Source organism: Acartia tonsa, chromosome 13, assembly GCF_053477335.1.
Source record: "Acartia tonsa isolate MP-2025a chromosome 13, ASM5347733v1, whole genome shotgun sequence".
Classification (NCBI taxonomy): domain Eukaryota; kingdom Metazoa; phylum Arthropoda; class Copepoda; order Calanoida; family Acartiidae; genus Acartia; species Acartia tonsa.
The window spans coordinates 9,624,901-9,645,054 of record NC_137272.1 but is presented as its reverse complement, the minus strand read 5'-3'; the positions used below and the strand labels follow the sequence as shown (position 1 = coordinate 9,645,054).

Here is a 20,154-nt window from a genome sequence, read left to right as displayed (position 1 = left end):
CATTTTTGGTCCAAAACTAATAAAAAATGATAAATTCATGCCCAAGCAACGACAATGAGAAAACAATATTAAATTTTGAATCTACTCACCCTTCCAGAGCACTAGAGCTTAAGACCTAGCCCTTGAAGAGAAATTTGCCCTATGCCGAAAGCGAATATTTCATTACAAATTAAGACTTATTTGTCTTTTTTTAAATAAAAAACAAACCATTTTAAGTTCTTGAAATCTTGTATATAGATCCCATAATGTTTGGAGTTTCTGATGTGGCATGTAAAGACCTCTTTCTATAGACACTTTAACAAGGTTTCTAACACAATCTTAGCCAATTTGGCATAAAAAAAGACCTGGCAAACATCAAGAACTAGGAATAGTTATGCCTCAACATTGGATGGGTATGTCTTTTTAATGCAAAATTGGTAGGGATTAAGTTAGAAATCTGGTTAAGGTGTCTATAGAAAGGTTTTTACATGCCCAATCAAAAACTCTAAACATTTTGGGGTCTATCTCCAAGATTTGGAGTAGTTATGGTGGTTCAAATTGTGAACGATTGGTTTTTTTTAACACCCTTTAGGTAGACCTATAAAAACTTTAAAACAAAATTCATCTCAAATTTGCTTTTGTTGTTGACCAAAGTAAATTAAACAGTCTACTTCTATTAGTATATATTAATAGTGTTTTGTTAAAAAGGCTTATGTTAATGTTGCAAATGTAAAAAAATGGTAAAGCCATCTTTTTATAATATGTCATATCCCTGTTTGTTGATGCATTCATATTCTTTAGCTCTTCCAACTTTAGTCCATGTATCTGTTTTTGCCTAAATTTAAAAAAAGAGCTTTTATATATTTTTTCTACTACACTAAATAATCTAATAATGAATAGAAGGTCTGTTATTTTCTTTTCAAGAATATTGTGCAAATAAATGACTTATTAGTGTATAAAATAAGAGCTTTAACCTTGATAAATGAGTCAACTGGAATTTTGAATGGTTTGACACAGTCAGTGATGTAACATGTGGGCAAATTATCAGCATAGGGAAACCATTTCTTATTCCATTGACATCTAAATGAAATTTTATTATTATTTTCTTCACTAATGGCTACCCATCCACAGGCCTCTAGGGTGAGAGTGCGTCAACCTTCCCAATATTTCAATTTTAGTTTTACATAGAAAAAAAGGGTAAATTTTTTGGTTATAGTCCCTTTCATTGCAACGCCCCTTCAGGGGCGATTTGTCGTATTTTCAAAATGGCTTTTCATAGATTATATTGGGTTAGGTAAGGTTATATTGGGTTAGGTGATTGCCATGCATGATTTGAGCCTCCTGCAGCAGCTAGAAATAGGAGAAAAGCTTCTGTGAAAATACAAAGAAACGCCCCTTAAGGGGCGTTTGCATGATGGGACTATACCCAATTTTTTCTAGGGGTGTGAGGGGTGGTACTCTTCTCGAAAATAGTTTTAAACCTTCTCAGTACCTATTGATGCTATACTGTAAATAAGAATCATATACTTTCAACAGTGAGTGAGATCCTTTGGTCTAAACAGACATCTTACTACTATAAAAGATTATCACATTACTTTTTTATAAAACTATTAGGGTCTAGAATAATGATACCTGGTCTGAACAGCCATTGTATCTCCTTCTCCATCCAGATCAACATCAAACTGTGAACCATCAGGACATCTGTATCTTATTGTGCTGTTATATGAAACCTAAATGAATCAATAAAATTTTGAATTATATCTTAATAATCAATTCAAATGACTCAAGATATATTTAAATTGTTAAAAATGTGTAGGTTTTAAATTGATTTTAAAGATTTATATTATTTAGCTCACATCATCTTGAACACCCTGGATCCATAAAATTGTTCCATTAAGAGGTTTATCTGGTGGGCTACCACAAGATACAGTCTTTGTACAGTTAGGCCAGGCATCTGGTACAGCATATTTACCTTCACCAGTCATACATTGAACCTTATTATCAATAAAAAACAGTTAGGGAAGAATCATACAAATTACAGAAAGCCTATGTATGCAATTCAATACCTTAATCTCAGTTTTTGTAGGATCTATCTCAGTATTTTCTATCTTATAACCTTCCTTGCACCTGTAGATCACATTCTCACCAAAAGGAACATGCTGGCTCTTATGGAAATAATACAAAGTTAAATCAATCAATAAATTTTATAATTTTTGATAATTATACAATAATTTTATTTGATAATATATTAGTATATACTTGTGTTTGAGTGGTATTGACCAGATAAATGTCATATTCAGGAGCTGGATGGGGATGGCTCCCATCATCTATATTTGGATGTCCACAATGATGCATGTCACACTTAAATAAGTAATTCATTAATTTACTGAAAATAGTAAGATAGATTTTATGTTGTATTAAATTTACTTTTACCTTTAATTTGTCAACCTTAACATCAAATTTTTGTTTCCAGTGACATGTATAAGAAAGCTGATTCACTAAAGTGCCTGTGTCATCCTCTTTGATCCACCTGAGTATAAATGGTTAATGTAAAAATATTTAACAAAGTATTTAAAATTCATATTATGCCCTATGCTTAGTAAAATGTACTGGATTTCTATTTTTCTTATTTTTCAAAAGGCTTAGAATCATGATTTTAATTTTTCATATTTGGGTTAATAGGACATTTATGATTGGTTTTAATAATATAATAATAAAAACTGGTTTCTAAAATATTTTAAGCACTAAAAGTTACAAAGATAAATTTCAAAAGATTTTAATTACCTTCTTTTATCAAGACAGTTATACTGAATTGTAGATTGATAATTTAGAGTTTCAGGTTTTGTTTGCACTAGAAAGTCTTGAGTTCCTGGATCTGAACAAATTACATCCCTGTAACATACTGGCCAGGTTACAGGATAACTGGGAATACAAATCTTATTTTGATTTTTAAAAAAAGTTTCTCTGTACAGTAAATTTTAGAAATATCATCTATGCCTATATTATAATATAAATAAATGGTGAAATACAATAAAAGAAGTATCGAGTTGAATAATAGTTATTTCTTTCATCGTATTATAAACGACTTTCCGCGGATATAGAATGTACAATTTAGCTGGTGCCTTTGGCACCATGGGGCTAAAAAAACTAGTTTTAATCTTTAATTGTACATTTTTATGTTTGTAGAAAGCTGGATATAATACGATGATAGACATAGTTTTTTCATATGGATGAGAACCGGTTCCTATCCACCGGATTCGAATGAATAAGAGAATAGTTATTTCTCGTATCGTATTATAAACGGCTTTCCGCGGATATAGAATGTACAATTATAAGATTAAAACTAGTTTTTTTAGCCCCGTAGTGCCGAAGGCACAGGCTAAAAAAACTAGTTTTAATCTTATGATTGTACATTTCTATATTCGTAGAAAACTGGATATAATACGATGCTAGACATAGTTTTTTCGTATTCATGAGAACCGGTTCCTATCCACCGGATTCAAATAAATACAAGAAATTAAATTAAGCTTTTTTCCTGAATTCTCCAGTATCAAGACAAGGAACAACAACTGTATTTTCTGCATGTGTTTTAACATTAACATCTCCATGATGATAAAAACCAGTTTTACATGTGTAGATCAGTGTGTTTCCAATAGTTACTCTCTCATTTTCCTAAATCATTACTACTGAATTCATTGAAATTTGTTATTAGAATTTCTTAATCTGTCTTAAAACTTAGTAGTAATAGAAATCCTATATTGATATTTTAAGGGAAAAATTTTGATATATTTCTAAAGATACAAAGTTACATTTCAAATGTATGTTTTCAATAAATTAAATATTTCTTAGTAAAATTTGTATTACCTCAAAATTGTAAGGTAAATTATTTACTCTTATTGCACTTCCATAATCAAAACTATCGCCCAATGGTACTTTAGTTGCATTGGTACAGTATGTCAGTTCACAAGTAAGTTCAGCTGGTTTTCTGTTAAATTCAGTGTCCCATTGACACCTGCCCCACTTAACTTCCTGGGCAGGTTCAGTGTTGTATTTAATAAGAAACCTGTTGTCCTTGCAGTACCAACTGTATAGAAAATAAACTTTAATCTTTCATTTATTTTTGGAAAACTATTAAAGGGCGAATATAGGTTCGATATGATATGAGCTTATATCAAAGGTGCCATTACACATACTTTTAGAATATCTATGCCAAATTTAAAAATTCAAAAAATCCTTAAGTAGATTTTGCAATTTTCTATTTCAATTGAACATATGATAAATGAGATTGCCGACAAAATCGTTTATTTTAGCCCTTTACAAGACTTTTTTTTACTATTTTGCTTAAGTTTGATTGACTATTACATTGGCACAGATCTTAAATGATAATTTAAATGTTTATTATTTTAGATTATATACCATTTTATTTAATTTTTAAAAAGCGTAAAAATAATTTGCGTAGAAGGGCGTCAGGACTATTGAATAGGGTAAATAATACGTCTTAAAGTTTATTTTCTGTACAAAGATCATTAAATAATTCTGGTTGATATAAACACCCTTAAGTACGCATTTTCAACACACACACACACGGCCACAAAAAAAACAGGGATTTGAAATCATTCTTCCTCCAAGAAAATTTTAACAATTATTATTTTTTTACTTTTTACATTATTTGATGTTTTTTTTAACTTTTAAATAATTTACTTTATGAAGATAGAAGGATGGTATATTTACCCCTGATTAATTGGTTTCCACGTTATTACGACTATCATTTAACGAAAGCTTTTTAATTCAACCTTGCCAAGAAGCCTTGTGTGATGCTAGGGTGTATGAGTTCTTAGGGAGCCACACTAATTACATAATATTGTCTCCAGATTGACAGGTTTTAAGTTATAAACAGACTTATACAATTGGATATGTCAATATCTTTAAGTTATTTATAATCTATGGAATGGCACAGTTTTTTGAGCCCATATCATATTCAACCTATATTCGCCCTTTAATGCTATAAATAGAATATACCTTGTAGAATTACCAAAGCCAGTTTTTTTTCCTTCAGCAGTCTTTGTACCAATTATTTCAGTACTTAAGGCATGAGGGTCACAGTACACAACTAGAAGGATAATTAAAACACTACATGTTTGGATCTACTGCAGTTCACGGTAAAATATTGCTGGTAAACAATATTTTCAAAAATCTATGAATGTTAAAGGCTGCTAGCTGCCAATCGGCTGAACGTACAGATCATGCCCGCACACTGTTGTAAGCGGCATAAAAAGTCCTACAAATAATCTGGAATAGCCATAAATCAATAATGCATAATTATCTTGCAGTGCAGAGAAATGCGCGAAAAAGACCTATTTTACGCGTTTTTTCTTCAGTGATGTGTTCCCTGTGCATAATTGGATCTTGGCTATTCCATATTATTTGTGGGCCTTCTTAAGCCGCTTAAAATGGTGTGCGGGTATGATCTGTACGTTCAGCCGTTTGGCAGCTAGTAGCCTTTAAAATTCATAGATTTTTGGAAATATTGCTTACCAGCAATATTTTACCGTGAACTGCAGTAGATCCGATGTTTTAATTATCAATGTATGAATGGATATAAAATGCATGGATTTTGTGAGAGATTCTTGCATAATCTGGTGTTTCTCACATCTTTTTAATATAACAATACCCCCCCTCCCCTGTAATGTTTTTACCCTGTCTCCTTCTCTGCTCATGGAGAAAGGAATTAACCAATATCTGAGAACTATATTAGCAACCAATATTAACAGAAAATTCCCCTTGTACAATGTACAATATTGCTGTATTCTATATCAATTAAAGTATAATTAATACAATTACTAACCATTTAGACAGTTAGGCCAAACTTTGGTTTCAAATTGGTTATTTGCCTCACATTTAACTGTTGTATGATTGAGATTCCAATCAGATTCCAATCTGTTATATCCACCAGCATTACATCTTAAGAATTTAAATAGTTATGTTATTATTGATTATCAATCAGTATTGAATAAACTCTAATAATAGAAATTGTTACTTCTTATTTATTTACCTGTAAGTGATAGATTCTCCAATTCTAGGAGGAGCAGCATCATTCCAGCCTTCAAGTTGAAGCTTATGTGATGCATCTGGTGTTGGTGGGTTCAAGCAAAAGGCCCCTTAATATTTCATGATATTAACTTTAAAAATTGAGTCTCTAATAGAATAAAAACTTTCAAAAAAATTAGTTGTGAGCAATTGAACTTCAAATAGATGCTTAATCATAGCTTTAAGACTCACATTCACAAGGCCAACTTAATTCAGTTAAGGTCCAGGATTTATCTTTCTGACATGTAGTATCATAAAATGACAAAAATGTTCCATCTTCCTTCTTAAACTCTCTACCAAATTCTTTACATTGTAACCTACAGTGAAACAAATAATTATAATTGTCATAATTAGTTACAAAATATTTGAATTAATTAACACTCATATTATATATTGTATCCACAAATCTGACCTCACTGATGTATTGAACTCTTCTTTAACACCATCCCAGTTTTGGTATTCAACATCTTCTCTTTTGGATAATATTGCTGGTATTTCAGCGGCTGTGCAATTAACAACTGCAAATGATTTAAAATTGAAATATTCCTTTGGCAATAATCAAAATATAACATAAAGTATCACTCACTCCAACAAAAGTCAGGAACGTCATATTTATACTTCCAGTAAGCAGCTGTTCCATTTTGCCAACTTACACACTCATAAACTCGTTCTGTTTTTGAAGCTAAAAATAACCAATAAATAGATTTATTCTTTATTTTAAGATTTTGTGTTTGTTATGTTAGGTGTAGGTAATCTAATGTGTTAATTTTGTATCTTTACTTTAGTGTGTAACTAATGTACTTCCTGAACTATTTGTATTTGAAGTACTTTCAGAAGAAACTACTTTTGGGTCTGCAGTTGATGTACTAAAAGAACTGTCTGCAGTTGTGCTTATAGGAGAAAGTGTACTTCCCAATTTGTCAATTGCTGTATTTACAGAAATATCTGAATTTGTTGTACTCCCAAAGTTATCTCCAAAAGAAATACTTGACATGGTGTACGTGTGCTTTGTAATACTGGAAGCTACAACATTATAATGTGTAATTCTTATACTCTTAAAATCATGTGTGCCTAATTATTAAATGTATAGGTAATGTTTGTGTGTTTTTTATATGTATAACTAATTACTGATGTTTACCTACATCAGTTTCTCTTTTCTTTTTACCACTCTGGCAGGTTATCGATTCATATTTGTTTTTCCAGTTTGTTACTCCATTAGGACATGCATCAATATTCTTAAATAGAAACATGAATAAAGACTATTTTTAAACATTTGTTTATAGGTTAGACATGAAATATTTTGCATTAATAAACAACAAAAATAAAAATATAAATTTTCTATTTGCAGATCACTATAAATAATAAATTTAAAATACCTTTCCATCATTGTCATAATCAACTACAATATTGTCTTTTAACACATGCCACCGAACTTGACCATCACCCGCTCTGGGAAATAGAATGTAAAGTATATTCAGTTTAAAAATGTAGATCATGCAATAATTTTTATGATTACCCAAACAAAATCATTTTTGTTTTATCATCAGAAATATAATAACTCTCTCTTTTCTGGTATCCTGGAAGGTCACAACAAGCATCTAAAATAGGTTTATGATAAAAATTTATTGATTAGTTAATTAATTTTTAAGTAAATTATAAAAAAAAAATATTTTACTTGGTATTGCATTTACACATAGAAAGTCAGGAACTGTATGTTTAGTCTCTCCAAAGTGTTTAGAAGAAGGACATTGTTTATCTGGATCTTTATTCTTTCCTTCTTCATTCCCATCATCATTGAAATATCTCCAGTATGAGTCACTAAAATATTTATAGTATTATAAAACTTTTAGAAATATAAACATGTAAAATACTTGTTACCTGAATTTGACACGGGCATTTCCACCATCAACAGGTTGATATTCGCCAATTTGGTTAATATCTTTAAATTCGAACAGTTTTCCAGCAATGATGCCTTTTTCACAACAATCTAAGTCAAATGTTGTTAAAATTACTACAACCAAGTAGAAAAACATTTTTCTTTTATTTGAATAATATAAAATTATATTCATTGATGGTGCAGCAACAAAGTCTACCAAATATTCACAGTGATTAATACTTGATTTTACTCTTGGGACACTTTAGGAAAGAGGGGTTGGGAAGTCATCCATCTACATTAAATTTAGTTTATTTGATAAAGTTGAAATTGTTGATTTTAGGGAGTCATCTCAAAAGAAATCCTGGTAGTCTTTTCGAAGGTTATAGAAAATTTAGTTTCATCATATTTTAATCATGATCAAACAAACAGGAAAGTACATAAAGAGAGAAATTCTCCCCCCTTTCTGCTAAGAGTCAGTCAAATTTAAAGGTAACATATTTATGAAGCAACACACTCCACTTAAACATCTGATAGCATCATTTCCACACAAATACTTATATTAAATTACTATACATGGAGATAAGGGAAATAATGTCTTATTCTTTTAAATAAGTTAATATTATAGTTCTTAAAGGACGCCTGCAAGAAATAACACGCTTTAACTGCTGAAAGACTGCCACAAGAGGACCCAATACCCCAAATTATAAGCCTTCAGCTTCAATAACAAAAAAGTTCTAGGCATTTCAAAATAGCATTTTATGTACAATGGAATTTGTAAGATTTCCAATGCTCATAAAAGAAAAAACAATATTAAATTACGTTGCCTAGACATAAAATTATTACCTTATCTTTGTCAGAAACTCAGATTGCCTGTAACTGATTACATTTTTACAATAAAAACACCACATTTCATAGTCAAAATCTATGAAAAAAATTCGATTTAAATTGCATTTTTAAACGAAAATCATAGCGGAAACAAAGGGGTAAACTAATACAAGCTTAGCTGTGATTGGTTGTTAAGCTGATTCAGCCTTCTGATTGGCTACAGTACATTCGGTACAACGCAAGTAAAACTTAATTTTTTTTAATGATTTTGACTATAAAAATTGGTATTTTTATTGTAAAAATATAATTAGTTACTGGAAACCTAAATTTTGACAAAAATAAGCTTATAATTTTGTTTCTAGGCCACGTAGTTTAATTTTAAAGTTTTCAACATGAGCATTGCAATTCTTTCAAAATTTCCATTGTACATAAAATGTCATTTTAAAATGCCTAGAACTTTTTTGTTATAGAAGCTGAAGGCTTCAAATTTGGGGTATTTGGTCTACTTGTGGCAGTTTTTCAGCAGTTAAAGCGTAGTATTTCTTGCAGGATTCCTTTAACAGACTTAACTTTTTTAGTGCAATGTATACAAACTGTAATAAGAGTTAAAATAATACTTACCAGCTGCATTAAAGTAAAAAAATATAAGTTAAAAAATTGGTTAGAACTACTTTAAAAATTTGATTATAATGTTAGTATGATATTTTTTAGAAATGAAAATTTATAACTTTTTTATTATACTTACATACACAACTAGCATCTTTGTAATCAAAAGCATAATCATATCTATGGTTATAATAGGCAAAACCCCATCTGTATTTGCCTTCTGGACAAACTGAATCTTCAGGATCTTCTTTTCTGTAGGCTCGTGCTGTATCACGACCATCTTTTAGAATTGTCCAACGTGGAGTAGAATCATATAGAAGTCTAAATATATGAAATAGATACATTTTAAGTTTAATATGTAACAATAAAAAATATAATAGATGTATGAAAAATAACCATACAATCAATTAGCTTGTTTATATTTAGGATTATTTTTTAATACAAATATACCTCTTATAAATCATTAGACTGTTTGTTGCTATGTAGAAGTTGTCTTCCTTTTTAAATTTGATATCATTTAACTTCAAAGTGTCACAACATTCTTTAAAAATGGTTAAAATTAATCAAGCACAAAATACTAGATTGAATTAAAGTTTAAAGAGAGTAAATGTCTCAAAATATATAAAAAAAACTTCTAACTTACTTTTCTCAGTCTTTGCTAAAAAAGAAAAATTTAATAAGTATATTTAAATTTTAATAAAGAAAGGTATTTTGATCTTGCATTATCTTATTAATCTACTTACACAGACAAATAAGTTGACTGTTAGAATTGGAGGAAGAAGCAGGGCAAGTGTTCGAATTTATATAAGATGGATTTCCGCCATCTCTGCTTGTGTACCACTGATTTACTTCTGTTCTGAAAATATAGTTAAAACTTTAGTTTTGTAATTAACATAACCTTTTTTTCAAACATGTATATTTTTTCAATTATTGACATACAAATTTTAGACTCAGTATTTTTTTCTAAAGTATTTAGCTTTTTTTGTGATTCCCATTGTAAAAGCTTCCTGTTTCAAATATAAAGTATTAGTTCCATTTGATAATTTTAACAATTTCATTAATACGGTAGTTTCATGAAATGCATTTGAACTTAATTTAGTGAACTGCATATATTTTACTAGTAAATGGATTGAACAATATTTATATGGCACATATAGGAAAGAATTTAAATTTTGAAAATATCAAGAATTGAAAATCGTCTTTTTGTGATATACGCAATTTAAAATGACGTTTTTCAAGTCTTGATATTTTAAAAACTAAAAAACTACATGATAGAAAATTGAAATGCATTCAAATATATGCCATATAAATGTAGTTTAACAAATTAACCAGGAAAAAGTATGCGGTTCACTGAATTAAGTTAAAATGCATTTCGTGAAACTACCCCTTTTGTAATGTTTCAAATATTTGACTTACTTTTTATATATAACTCGACTGTTATCCAGGCTCTCATAGTAATATTCTTTACTAGTGTAAACTCTTTCATTATATGACAATGCATCACAACAAGCTAGAGACAAAATAAGAAGGAATTAATTTTGTTTTAATTGCTAAGAATAAGAAAATAATTCTGCTTTTTACCACAATCTATGTTTTTTTAGTTTTGAATATTGTAAGTATAATAGTCATTTATAGGATTATTTATCATACCCCAAATTGTAATAAAGCTATGTAGTAGAAAATTTGAATTAGAGTAGGAATCCAAGACTAGTTTTTATTCTCAAGTGTAATGTTTGAAAGAGTAATTCTTTAATTATTAACTAGCGGCTATTTTATTGTAGGTAAAATACTCAGCTTTAGAGTGTCTTGCTTCGTAAATATTGTATGCTAGTATACAGTAAAGTTAGGTCTTTTGATTTTATCTATCAATACTAATTAAAAATTAATTCTTTACAATATATCAATCAATTAACATAAAAATGTTTCATGACTATTATACATTAAAACACATAAAAATTGGCAGTAAAGGGTTAAATAAATTAAGATGACAACAAATGTTTATGCAATACAACAAATTTATTTTTGTCACATATACAAATATGATATAAAATAAGATTATTCAAACATATTTTTTTATTGTATCAGTATAAAATTATATAAAATTGTTCACTAAGTTACAATATTACACGAAGTAAAAAAAGACCTTTTGATCTGGTCAAAATGACCAGAGCAAAAGAAAAAATTAATTTTTAAATCCCCAAAAAAAAGTTTATAGGGGACTTAATTCAAATTTGGGCTCTGCAGTCTGATTCTATAGGTGTCCTAGTATATTTTTGACCCCCCATTCAAAAATAGTTTAAAAACAGTTTAACCAAAAAAAAATTTTGCCTCTAGAGATGGTGTTATTATTTTATAGCTAATTGCAAAAATTCTTCAGGGCAGCGTTTTTTTTTATTTTTTAAATTTTGTAAATTTCTCTGGGGAGGGTTGTGGCACCCTCCCCCAAAATAGTTATAAACCTTCCCAAGAAGCTATCCTGTTAAGGAGAACCTAATAGGTTCAGTAGTTAGCGAGATACTTTGGTACAAACAGACAAACATCCTGTTACTTTATCATAAGGATTTTGTACCAATTCATTTGACACTGATCATTGATTGAAAGTGGTATGTTATATTTATGCTTCATTAAAGGGAGTGTGAACATAAAAAATTCTCATCTGATTATTAAATCTTAACATTTTCTAAGCACCTTTCACTACACTGTTCAACTAAAAACGTCCTTTTAACAAAAATATCCAGGATTAATGCCTTGATTTTATGGTATTTTGGAAGGGAAAAAGGAAAAAACAGGAGAAATCTGAACGTTTTTGTTTAGTATAATGTTTTTAGGGATATTTAACTTGTCATATATAGTTGAAACAATTTACTTACTGTTAAGGATTTATTTTATGATATTTAATTGCCAATTAGTTTATTCATAACGTAGTAATTAGGTAATAAAGATCTATTTTAAATTTGTATTATTGACAAAAAAATACCTCACTGTCTACAAAGGGTTGAATCTCAGAGGTTATTTAAAATTATAATATCCTTTTTATTGTGTTGGACAATAAATAACCTACTCAAGAAAATTAGTTTACACTTTTATCAGACTGTTTATAAAGAAATATTGCATATTTATTATTTACAAATTTGTAATTAAAGGTTGGCAAGAGATGGGCCAACTGAAGTTACTTGAATACTAATAAAAAAACATGTTTTTAGCTTTGTTATTGTATTTGATATTAACCCATTAGTGCCGAACCGGGTTTTAAAACCCGGTGCCAGAAAATGTAAAAAAAACCGGTTTCCGGCTTCATAATTGCATCATTCTCAGTATGAATCCCCCCTCTACTACCCTGGCTTTCATTTCCCCCTGGAGCAGGCAGTTTTGCTTACTTCCGTTTGCCGGTATAGATCAACAAAGTTTGAAAATCATGACAATTCAAAATACCCCATCTAACTTTTTTGTTTTTATAGTAAAGTCGCTGATTTTTTTCGTTAAATCTAAAGTTTATTGACAAGTACATCTATTTGTGAATTCGTTTTATTTAAATTATTATTTTTTTTAGATGATTTTTTTATCGTTTTTTTACGCCCTATATAGGCCCGGTTCGGCATTTCCATTTTGAGTCTGAAATTTTTATTACCCGCTTTCACTAATAGATCTTTTTTGACAACAACAACAAAACAGGGTTTTTTTACCCGAAATCGCCGGCTAAACACGAAATTTGAAATAAATCGCTTCGTATTATACTTGTAGCTCTTTAGATTACATGAGGTTGTGTAGTTTTCAATTATGGATCGTATCAAAGTTCTAAAAAGTGTTCATCTCACTTTTGGCGTTCAAAAATTACATTTTTCGATTTTTGGTCAAAATAACCGGGTTTATACAGGTCAACCGGGTTTTAAAACTGGGGGAAAGCACCAAAAACGGGTGTTAATGCCTGGTTGGTATTTATGGCCAAGCCGAACCGGGTTTTTTTGCAACTTTCCTGTGCACGCCACTAGAGCAAAACAAAAAAATACAAATTCCGTTTTGACCATTATAAAGCTTCCCTGAAACTTACAGCTCGATTGGCCCATAAAAGTGGCGCTCGGCACTAATGGGTTAAATAAAAATATTTCTTATTTTACCAATTTCTAAGTAACTATACATTGGTTTTATGCAAGGTTTAAGTTAAAAGTCAGCTGAACTGTTAGGAAAAATAGAGAACTATGTCAAAAAGTTTAGTTTTAGCTATAGAAGGAAAAAAAAACAATTTTCCCCCAAATTTTGGATATAGTAAAAATCGGCGGAAAAGCCGTTTTTTAAGGAAACGAGGGTCAGTTTTGCCCTATCTTTGATATTATATGAATGAGATGATGTTAAGGTTTGGTAATCTGATGAGAAATTTTCTCGTTCACAGTCCCTTTAAGTTGAAAATTATCTTATACTTTTGTATTTTAAAAGCGTTACATAAAAAATTACTTTAATTTATGATTCATAATGGTTTAAATCTTAAATTTTACCTTTATCTAATTTGTCACCAACTAAAATTAATAAAATTATACATTAAATGCATTATGAGTTTAAAATATAAAATGTTAAGTTATTAACAGGGAGAGGAACATGTTTTTTCTTCATGTTCTTGTTTGATTAAAATAATCTTATAAATAAATTGTTATGATTAAATAAGAACATTTAAATCATATATATAAGTTGATACTTTACCAGCACAGTCTCCTCTGTTAGAAAAGCCAATATTACTATTTGGACAATTGTCAGTCTCATCAGAGATTGAATCTTGTGTCCAAGTAGTTCCACTGTCTGAAGACTTTTCATGCTTCCATCTTCTTCCACTAAAAGTATTTTTTTCCTTTATTCATTTATTTTTAAGCAACACATTCATTATGATTTTAATTATAATTTAAATTTTTTAAAAATGAAAATATATTATAAACCACTTGCTCTTGCACTAATCTCTGTGTTCCTGAGGTACTTGTATACATTCCATTGCTTGAATCAAAAGTAAACATGGCTTCTTTGAATGCTAGTTTCAAGCAATCACAAACTAAAACAATGTATAAGTTAGTTGATCCTGAGTTCTTAAACAGTCTATAACATTTTTAATAACTGTTATGCAATATACCTTTCCCATTAAATGGTGTAGTTGTTGTAGTTGTAGTTGTGGTTGTTGTTGTGGTGGTAGTTGTGGTTGTAGTGGTAGTTGTTGTTGATGGCTCTGGAGTTATAATTTTGTTTGGAGTGTCTTGAAAATAGTAATTGTGTTATTATGATTGATAAATCATTATCTTGTTAATTATTTTTAAAACTATTATCATTATGAATCTAATTACCTATATATTCATGTCCTTCATTACATGTAAAAGTTGCCACCTGACCAATACTATGCACTGGTGGTACAATCTTGTACACAATTCCACTCCTATTTAGTAATTATAAAATAATGTAAATAACAGTTCTGTATTAGAACCTTCTATTTAGTCAATAATTGTTGATTTATTATTAAACAAAATTATAAGACAATAAAGGACTTCATCTGGATATGTAAGATGAAAGAAGTCAAATAATTGTTTATCAGTAATTTACTTTCTAATTTTGATTATTAAAAATTATCATTGATGTTGTTGAGTATATTATTACAAGTTTTACTTTTCTTTTAATGATCAATAAATTGAATAATTTTTTACTAATGATTTAAAATTTAATTATGCTATAACCATCATGAAATTTAAACAGATAAAAGATAAACTTACTTTCCAGCTGCTGTTGGTAAAAACTTATGTTCACAGTATGCTAAATTTTAATAAGTTTAATAATTATAAGAAAACAAGGATGACAGCATCCATAAAAGCGAAGCACTGAAACGGTAGGACAAACGGACATTAATGATTGTATAGTGTCTGAACTGAATAATCAGAATATATAAGTATAAGAGTCGAAGCAAAATTATAAGTAAATTTGTTGAAAAACTGCTTTATACAGGATAATGTTTATGGACATACCTACATTTTTAGGACTTGATTAAAGAGTTGCTTCGCTTATAATAATGTTTTTTGTTGTTCCAGGAATCAATATACCAAAAATCAGATCAAACGGATAATTAGATCACATAAAAAATTTGTTGTTAAAAAAGTAAAAAAATCAACATGTTTAAAATGGACGTACGGACATTCTGGTAATGATTATAGAGTTGCTACGCTTTCTAAATCGTACCTAACTACTACAGGAATCATCATGCAAAGTTTGAAATCGATAGGACAATTCTAACATGCCTAAATTAACGAATAAAAGCTATCTATCTCGGACGGACGGACGGACGTACGGACGGACGGACGGAACGACCCTAATTATAGAAAAGCTTCGCTTTTAATAATTTTTTTATTAAGAAATTTAAAATATAATCTTACGAATGCATTTTGGAAGAGGGTTTGTATCACTATTGTAATACCAGCTAGGAGTCTGGAAAGAAACATTGTTTTACAAGTAGTTACAAGTTGTGTTTCAGTTCTTCATTGAAGAGATTTATTAATATATAACCCTTAATATATAATAATAAAGTAACAGAATGTCTGTTTGTCTGTCCCAAAGGATCTTGCTAACTCCTCAACAGGGTAGCTTCTTTATAAGTTTACTAGCAGCTTCGCCCCTAGTCTCTAGGGGCTTTTCCCCAAGAGGTGATAAAAAAAAAATTTGGCGAAATACGTAAAAGGACCAAGGAAATCTTTCACAAAAAAAAGACCAAGGAAATCCCCTACAAAAAAAAAAAATGGGAGGGGGATTTTTTGTTTCTGGGGGGGTTTGGGTTGTCCCACCCCCAAAGAAAATTGCCTAAAACCACCACAGGACCAGTAGGTATATTCCCTGAAGAGTAGAATCCGATTGGTTTTAGTGGTTACCAAGATTTTAAGGGACGGACGGACGGATGGACAGACAGACAGACAGACGGACAGACAGACAGACAGACAGACATCATTCTACTTTGTATTATTGATTACTATTTTGAGGGAGGGTCCCACTACCCTCCTAAGAGAAATCGCCCCTAGAAAAATTACCCCTTCCCCCCCAATTTAAAAAAAAACTAAAATAAAAAATTATGTTATGGGGGGGGGGGATTCACCCCCTCCTCATAAAAAAAATTGGTTTTGGATTTCAATCCCCTTTTAAGTGCACCTAGAGGTCTCTAAGGGCGTAGCCACTAATGTTGGAATATTGCACTAAAGCAAAGACACTAACTTTACAGCTATGGATATCAAAGATTGCTTCATGATAAATATATTAAATCATTTAAACTCTAAAATGAAATCTTACTGTATCTGGAGCTCTGATAGCACATAAATCATTCAAAGTTCTATTTTTGAACTCGTTATCAAATACAGTTCCAAGCTAATAAAAATAATAAAGAATAATAAAAACTACTTTCTGAAATACTTTATATTTCCTATTAATATTAATATTTCCTGAAAAAGAGAAAGAAGTCAATTGATTGAGCTCTTCTGAGATTTTGTTATACATATATATTTTTAGTTGTTAAATGATTTTTGGTTACCTTGCATGTATAAGTGATATTTTGACCTATATATCTAGAATTGTAAGGTTCCCAAATCCTCTTTCCATACTAAATATTTATTTAAGTTTCAATTTTAGTTCCTATATAATTCTGACCAGGCTTGCGGAATCTATGCACATATAATTCATTATTTCCCAAACTTGTAGTGCGGGCATGCCAAATTAATTGAATTTCCCCAAATTGTAAGTATTAAAACGAATAAATGCAATGTTTTATATTTAATTGAAAGAATGTAAGGAATTTTAAAATTTACAAAGGGTGTTTATACATTTGCGCGAAATTTCACTTTTGCATTAAAAATACTTGTCAATTCAATTTTAATACAGCTAAGATAATTAAAACGTTTTTATGCATATATAATTAAATTGTGTAATTTCCATATTTAAACTTTAAGTCTAAATTTATTTAGGTGTTTTGTAAGAAAACTTATTTTATAAAATTTCGTCAGAAAACTTAGTTCATGTAGTTTACCCCTCACAAAGTCCCCCGCTATTAATTTCTATATCTGCGCAAAAAAGTGTTTCAAACTCATATTACAAATAGTTCCAAGTATGACTTCATGTTTCTAAGAGTTTTTAAATTGTTTAAAACTACGCTTTAAAATAATTAATTCATACTCTCCGCAACTCTGATTCTGACATTGTTAAACTTGTTATTAAAAAATGTATGTTATACCTGTGGAGGTGGGTGTGGAGACTTCTTACATTGTGAAGGGACACATTGTCTAATATTATTAAGATTCATCCATCTGTTGGGCAAACACTCAATCTTCTGGTCAGGATTACTTCTATCAGCAAGTTCCCAGTTATCTCTAATAAATCATAAAATGTTATGAAGAAAATTAGTTTTGATGCATCTATTATAGTAGGTATCTTTACAATCTTTTCACCATTTTTTTTGATATCTTACCTACATTTGTAGTTCATAATACTTCCAGGTACTCTGGCAGTGTTAACATTTGGAGGAGTGGCAACACTGATCTGCATATATCCATCACCTGTAAAGTTATTACTAAACTGACTGTTGTGTGTATGTGTAGCTGTAGTGTCCTAGTAGTTGGACACAATTAATCATGTTTTTTGTCAACAAACTGACCAGATTATGCAGATTATTATGCACTTGCCTTAATAATAGATAGAGACGCCTCTAATACCACACTCTAATTAAGTATGACAGGTGTTCCAAATCAAGTCACAATAATGAAGAAGAGGCTAGGGGTTGTACTAACATGTATTTATTACATGGTTGATGTACATTTCAACTACTTACAATCTTAATTTTTATACAACCAAGTGAAAGTGTTCTGAATGAATTGTAATATTAAGAATATTTACTACATGGGGAATTAAACTCAAATTGTTACAACCATAACTTAGTACATCAACTTGGTGACCTATGATGCCCCCTAATTAACTGAGAAAACATCTTCATATTTACAAAAAAAAAAATATTCACTATTTACCTTTACTTAAATCAGCCACCTTGGAATGCCTTATTTGATCATGCATCCCTTCACAACCAAGTTTCCATCTTAATTAAAATTAAAGGAACCATGCAAGAAATATACCACTTTAACTGCTGAAAGACTGCCACGAGTAGACCCAATACCCAAAATTTGAAGCCTCCAGGTTCAAAAACAAAAAAATGTTATAGACATTTCAAAATCATATTTTTAGTACTATGCAAATTTTGAAAGTTTTTCATTGCTAATAATAGAATTTTCATTATTAAAATACGTTGCCTAGAAAGAAAATTATAAGCTTTTTTTTGGCAGAAACTTAGGCTGTCAGTAACTGATAACATTCTTACAATAAAAACACTCTTCTTTATAGTCAAAATCATTAAAAAAGATTCAGTTTAATTTGTGTTTTATTGACAGTACTGTAGCGTGAGAATGCCAGCCTCTAGGATTTCCAGCCAATCAGAAGTCTGGGTCCACAATAAGTCCACTGAACAACCAATCACAGCTGAGCATCTCTAGTACTTACATTAGTTTAATTATTTCTCACTATTATTTTACGCTTTCAAACGCACTTTAAACCAAATGTTTTAAAGACATTTTGACTAAAAAAAGAAGTGTTTTTATTGTCCAAAATTTATCAGTTACTGGCAGTCTAAATTTCTGACAAAGATAAGCTTTTAATTTTGCTTCCAGACGATGTAATTTAATATTGAAATTTCCATCATGAGCAATGAAAATCTTTCAAAATGTCTGTAACTTTTTTGTTATTGAAGCTGAAGGCTATAGATTTTGGGTATTGGGTCTACTCATGGAGAGCTACTAGTAGTTAAAGCGGGGTATTTCTTGCAGGGTTCCTTTAAGTTTGATATAGAAATACATGCAAATTTCACCAAATATTAGTTGAATTTTTAAATAGATACTCACTTTCTATAAAGTTTGAATGCATAGAAATTTGAGTAGTCGCCTTCATCAAGACAATTCTTCATTGGTCTAAATTTTGAATCATAGAAATTATTTTTCTGAACATTTTTATACAATGAGATTTAACAACATGCAAAAATAATTTACTTACGTTGATTGTTTTTGTCCAAGAGCCAAATTAAATGTTACAAAACAGTGATGTAGGAAATCATTTCTAATAGGATTCTAAAATATTTATTAAAATGATTCTTATGTAAATTAAATTGTATAATATGTTTTATACAAATTAGTGATTACTTTGCAATGTTGTCCTGTTAATCCAGTGCAGGTGGATGTATGCTTTTCACAATGTTTCATCACCACATCACCATAGGCATTACAGATGTCTGCTGTTCTACCAGCCCTATGGAAAATTAATTTGTTGATTTCCAAACATAAATAAATATAGTTGCAAATAATGAAAATAGCTGTAGAAATGTAGAATGTTGAGCATAATTTGAGCTTGGCAACAAATTAAAATAAATTAGCAATGTTTAACTTTCAAAAATTTTTCTCAAATCAAAATCACCTCAGATCATTTTCAGTCCATTTAGTATATTGTGAAACTATTGTCCAAAATGCCTGTTCCAATCCATCCCAATTATTATTTATATTTTCCTGCCACACCAAATCAATTTCTGTGTCTGCAAATGTAAACGCATGCTTACCCAAAAGTTTACAATGTTAGCAAAATAGTTTTTAAGTCAATTACTCCATCAAACTGTTAAAAATTGAAGGATGAAATATAGCTTGAAACGAACTAACTTTTCAGTAAGGCTTTAAATCTTTTTAATTCCACCTGTATAA

General features: G+C 29.9%; 3 protein-coding genes and 4 long non-coding RNA genes across 7 annotated transcripts; all 7 read right to left on the bottom strand.

The window, feature by feature from the left end:
- Positions 1-701: 701 nt before the first annotated feature.
- On the bottom strand, positions 702-2,898 carry LOC145303762 (uncharacterized). Its single transcript, XM_080145370.1, has 8 exons — positions 2,764-2,898; positions 2,413-2,509; positions 2,239-2,340; positions 2,046-2,144; positions 1,836-1,973; positions 1,612-1,709; positions 954-1,059; positions 702-814 (listed from the first exon to the last, which is right to left on the bottom strand). Exons 3-8 carry the CDS (start codon positions 2,332-2,334, stop codon positions 734-736), a joined length of 618 nt encoding a protein of 205 aa, XP_080001496.1. The 5' UTR covers positions 2,335-2,340; positions 2,413-2,509; positions 2,764-2,898; the 3' UTR covers positions 702-733.
- A 598-nt stretch (positions 2,899-3,496) lies between these two features.
- Positions 3,497-7,562, bottom strand: LOC145304462 (uncharacterized). The gene is made up of 10 exons (XM_080146342.1): positions 7,443-7,562; positions 7,205-7,301; positions 6,653-6,748; positions 6,479-6,584; positions 6,259-6,383; positions 6,032-6,137; positions 5,825-5,940; positions 4,999-5,089; positions 3,844-4,063; positions 3,497-3,651 (listed from the first exon to the last, which is right to left on the bottom strand). The coding sequence occupies exons 1-10, from the start codon at positions 7,560-7,562 to the stop codon at positions 3,502-3,504; spliced, it is 1,227 nt and encodes a 408-aa protein (XP_080002468.1). The 3' UTR covers positions 3,497-3,501.
- Positions 7,563-7,581: 19 nt separating this feature from the next.
- On the bottom strand, positions 7,582-8,054 carry LOC145304454 (uncharacterized). Its single transcript, XR_013874084.1, has 3 exons — positions 7,945-8,054; positions 7,742-7,884; positions 7,582-7,664 (listed from the first exon to the last, which is right to left on the bottom strand). It is a non-coding gene; the product is annotated as an uncharacterized LOC145304454 (long non-coding RNA).
- Positions 8,055-8,131: 77 nt separating this feature from the next.
- Positions 8,132-10,457, bottom strand: LOC145304461 (uncharacterized). Its single transcript, XM_080146341.1, has 6 exons — positions 10,438-10,457; positions 10,117-10,229; positions 10,017-10,031; positions 9,824-9,914; positions 9,517-9,694; positions 8,132-8,155 (listed from the first exon to the last, which is right to left on the bottom strand). Exons 1-6 carry the CDS (start codon positions 10,455-10,457, stop codon positions 8,132-8,134), a joined length of 441 nt encoding a protein of 146 aa, XP_080002467.1.
- Positions 10,458-10,789: 332 nt separating this feature from the next.
- Positions 10,790-14,193, bottom strand: LOC145303736 (uncharacterized). The gene is made up of 3 exons (XR_013873799.1): positions 14,066-14,193; positions 13,864-13,884; positions 10,790-10,883 (listed from the first exon to the last, which is right to left on the bottom strand). It is a non-coding gene; the product is annotated as an uncharacterized LOC145303736 (long non-coding RNA).
- Positions 14,194-17,550: 3,357 nt separating this feature from the next.
- On the bottom strand, positions 17,551-18,447 carry LOC145304107 (uncharacterized). The gene is made up of 3 exons (XR_013873977.1): positions 18,388-18,447; positions 17,835-17,922; positions 17,551-17,736 (listed from the first exon to the last, which is right to left on the bottom strand). It is a non-coding gene; the product is annotated as an uncharacterized LOC145304107 (long non-coding RNA).
- An 864-nt stretch (positions 18,448-19,311) lies between these two features.
- On the bottom strand, positions 19,312-20,055 carry LOC145303738 (uncharacterized). Its single transcript, XR_013873800.1, has 4 exons — positions 19,877-20,055; positions 19,606-19,711; positions 19,460-19,533; positions 19,312-19,377 (listed from the first exon to the last, which is right to left on the bottom strand). It is a non-coding gene; the product is annotated as an uncharacterized LOC145303738 (long non-coding RNA).
- Between the last annotated feature and the right edge of the window lie 99 nt (positions 20,056-20,154).

Excerpts from the sequence above, each read along its gene's own strand:
- LOC145303762 (XM_080145370.1), bottom strand. The coding sequence starts at position 2,334 with ATGCATCATTGTGGACATCCAAATATAGATGATGGGAGCCATCCCCAT. Across the intron at positions 1,974-2,045 it reads CTACAAAAACTGAGATTAAG|GTTCAATGTATGACTGGTGA; the intron begins GTATTGAATTGC and ends ATTGATAATAAG. Across the intron at positions 1,710-1,835 it reads TCCAGGGTGTTCAAGATGAT|GTTTCATATAACAGCACAAT; the intron begins GTGAGCTAAATA and ends TGATTCATTTAG.
- LOC145304462 (XM_080146342.1), bottom strand. The coding sequence starts at position 7,562 with ATGATCTACATTTTTAAACTGAATATACTTTACATTCTATTTCCCAGA. Across the intron at positions 6,749-7,204 it reads GAAAAGAGAAACTGATGTAG|CTTCAAAAACAGAACGAGTT; the intron begins GTAAACATCAGT and ends GGTTATTTTTAG. Across the intron at positions 6,585-6,652 it reads CGTTCCTGACTTTTGTTGGA|TTGTTAATTGCACAGCCGCT; the intron begins GTGAGTGATACT and ends AATCATTTGCAG.
- LOC145304461 (XM_080146341.1), bottom strand. The coding sequence starts at position 10,457 with ATGCATTTCATGAAACTACC. Across the intron at positions 10,230-10,437 it reads ATGCATTTCATGAAACTACC|AACAGAAGTAAATCAGTGGT; the intron begins GTATTAATGAAA and ends CTATATTTTCAG. Across the intron at positions 9,695-9,823 it reads AGTCTAATGATTTATAAGAG|ACTTCTATATGATTCTACTC; the intron begins GTATATTTGTAT and ends TCATATATTTAG.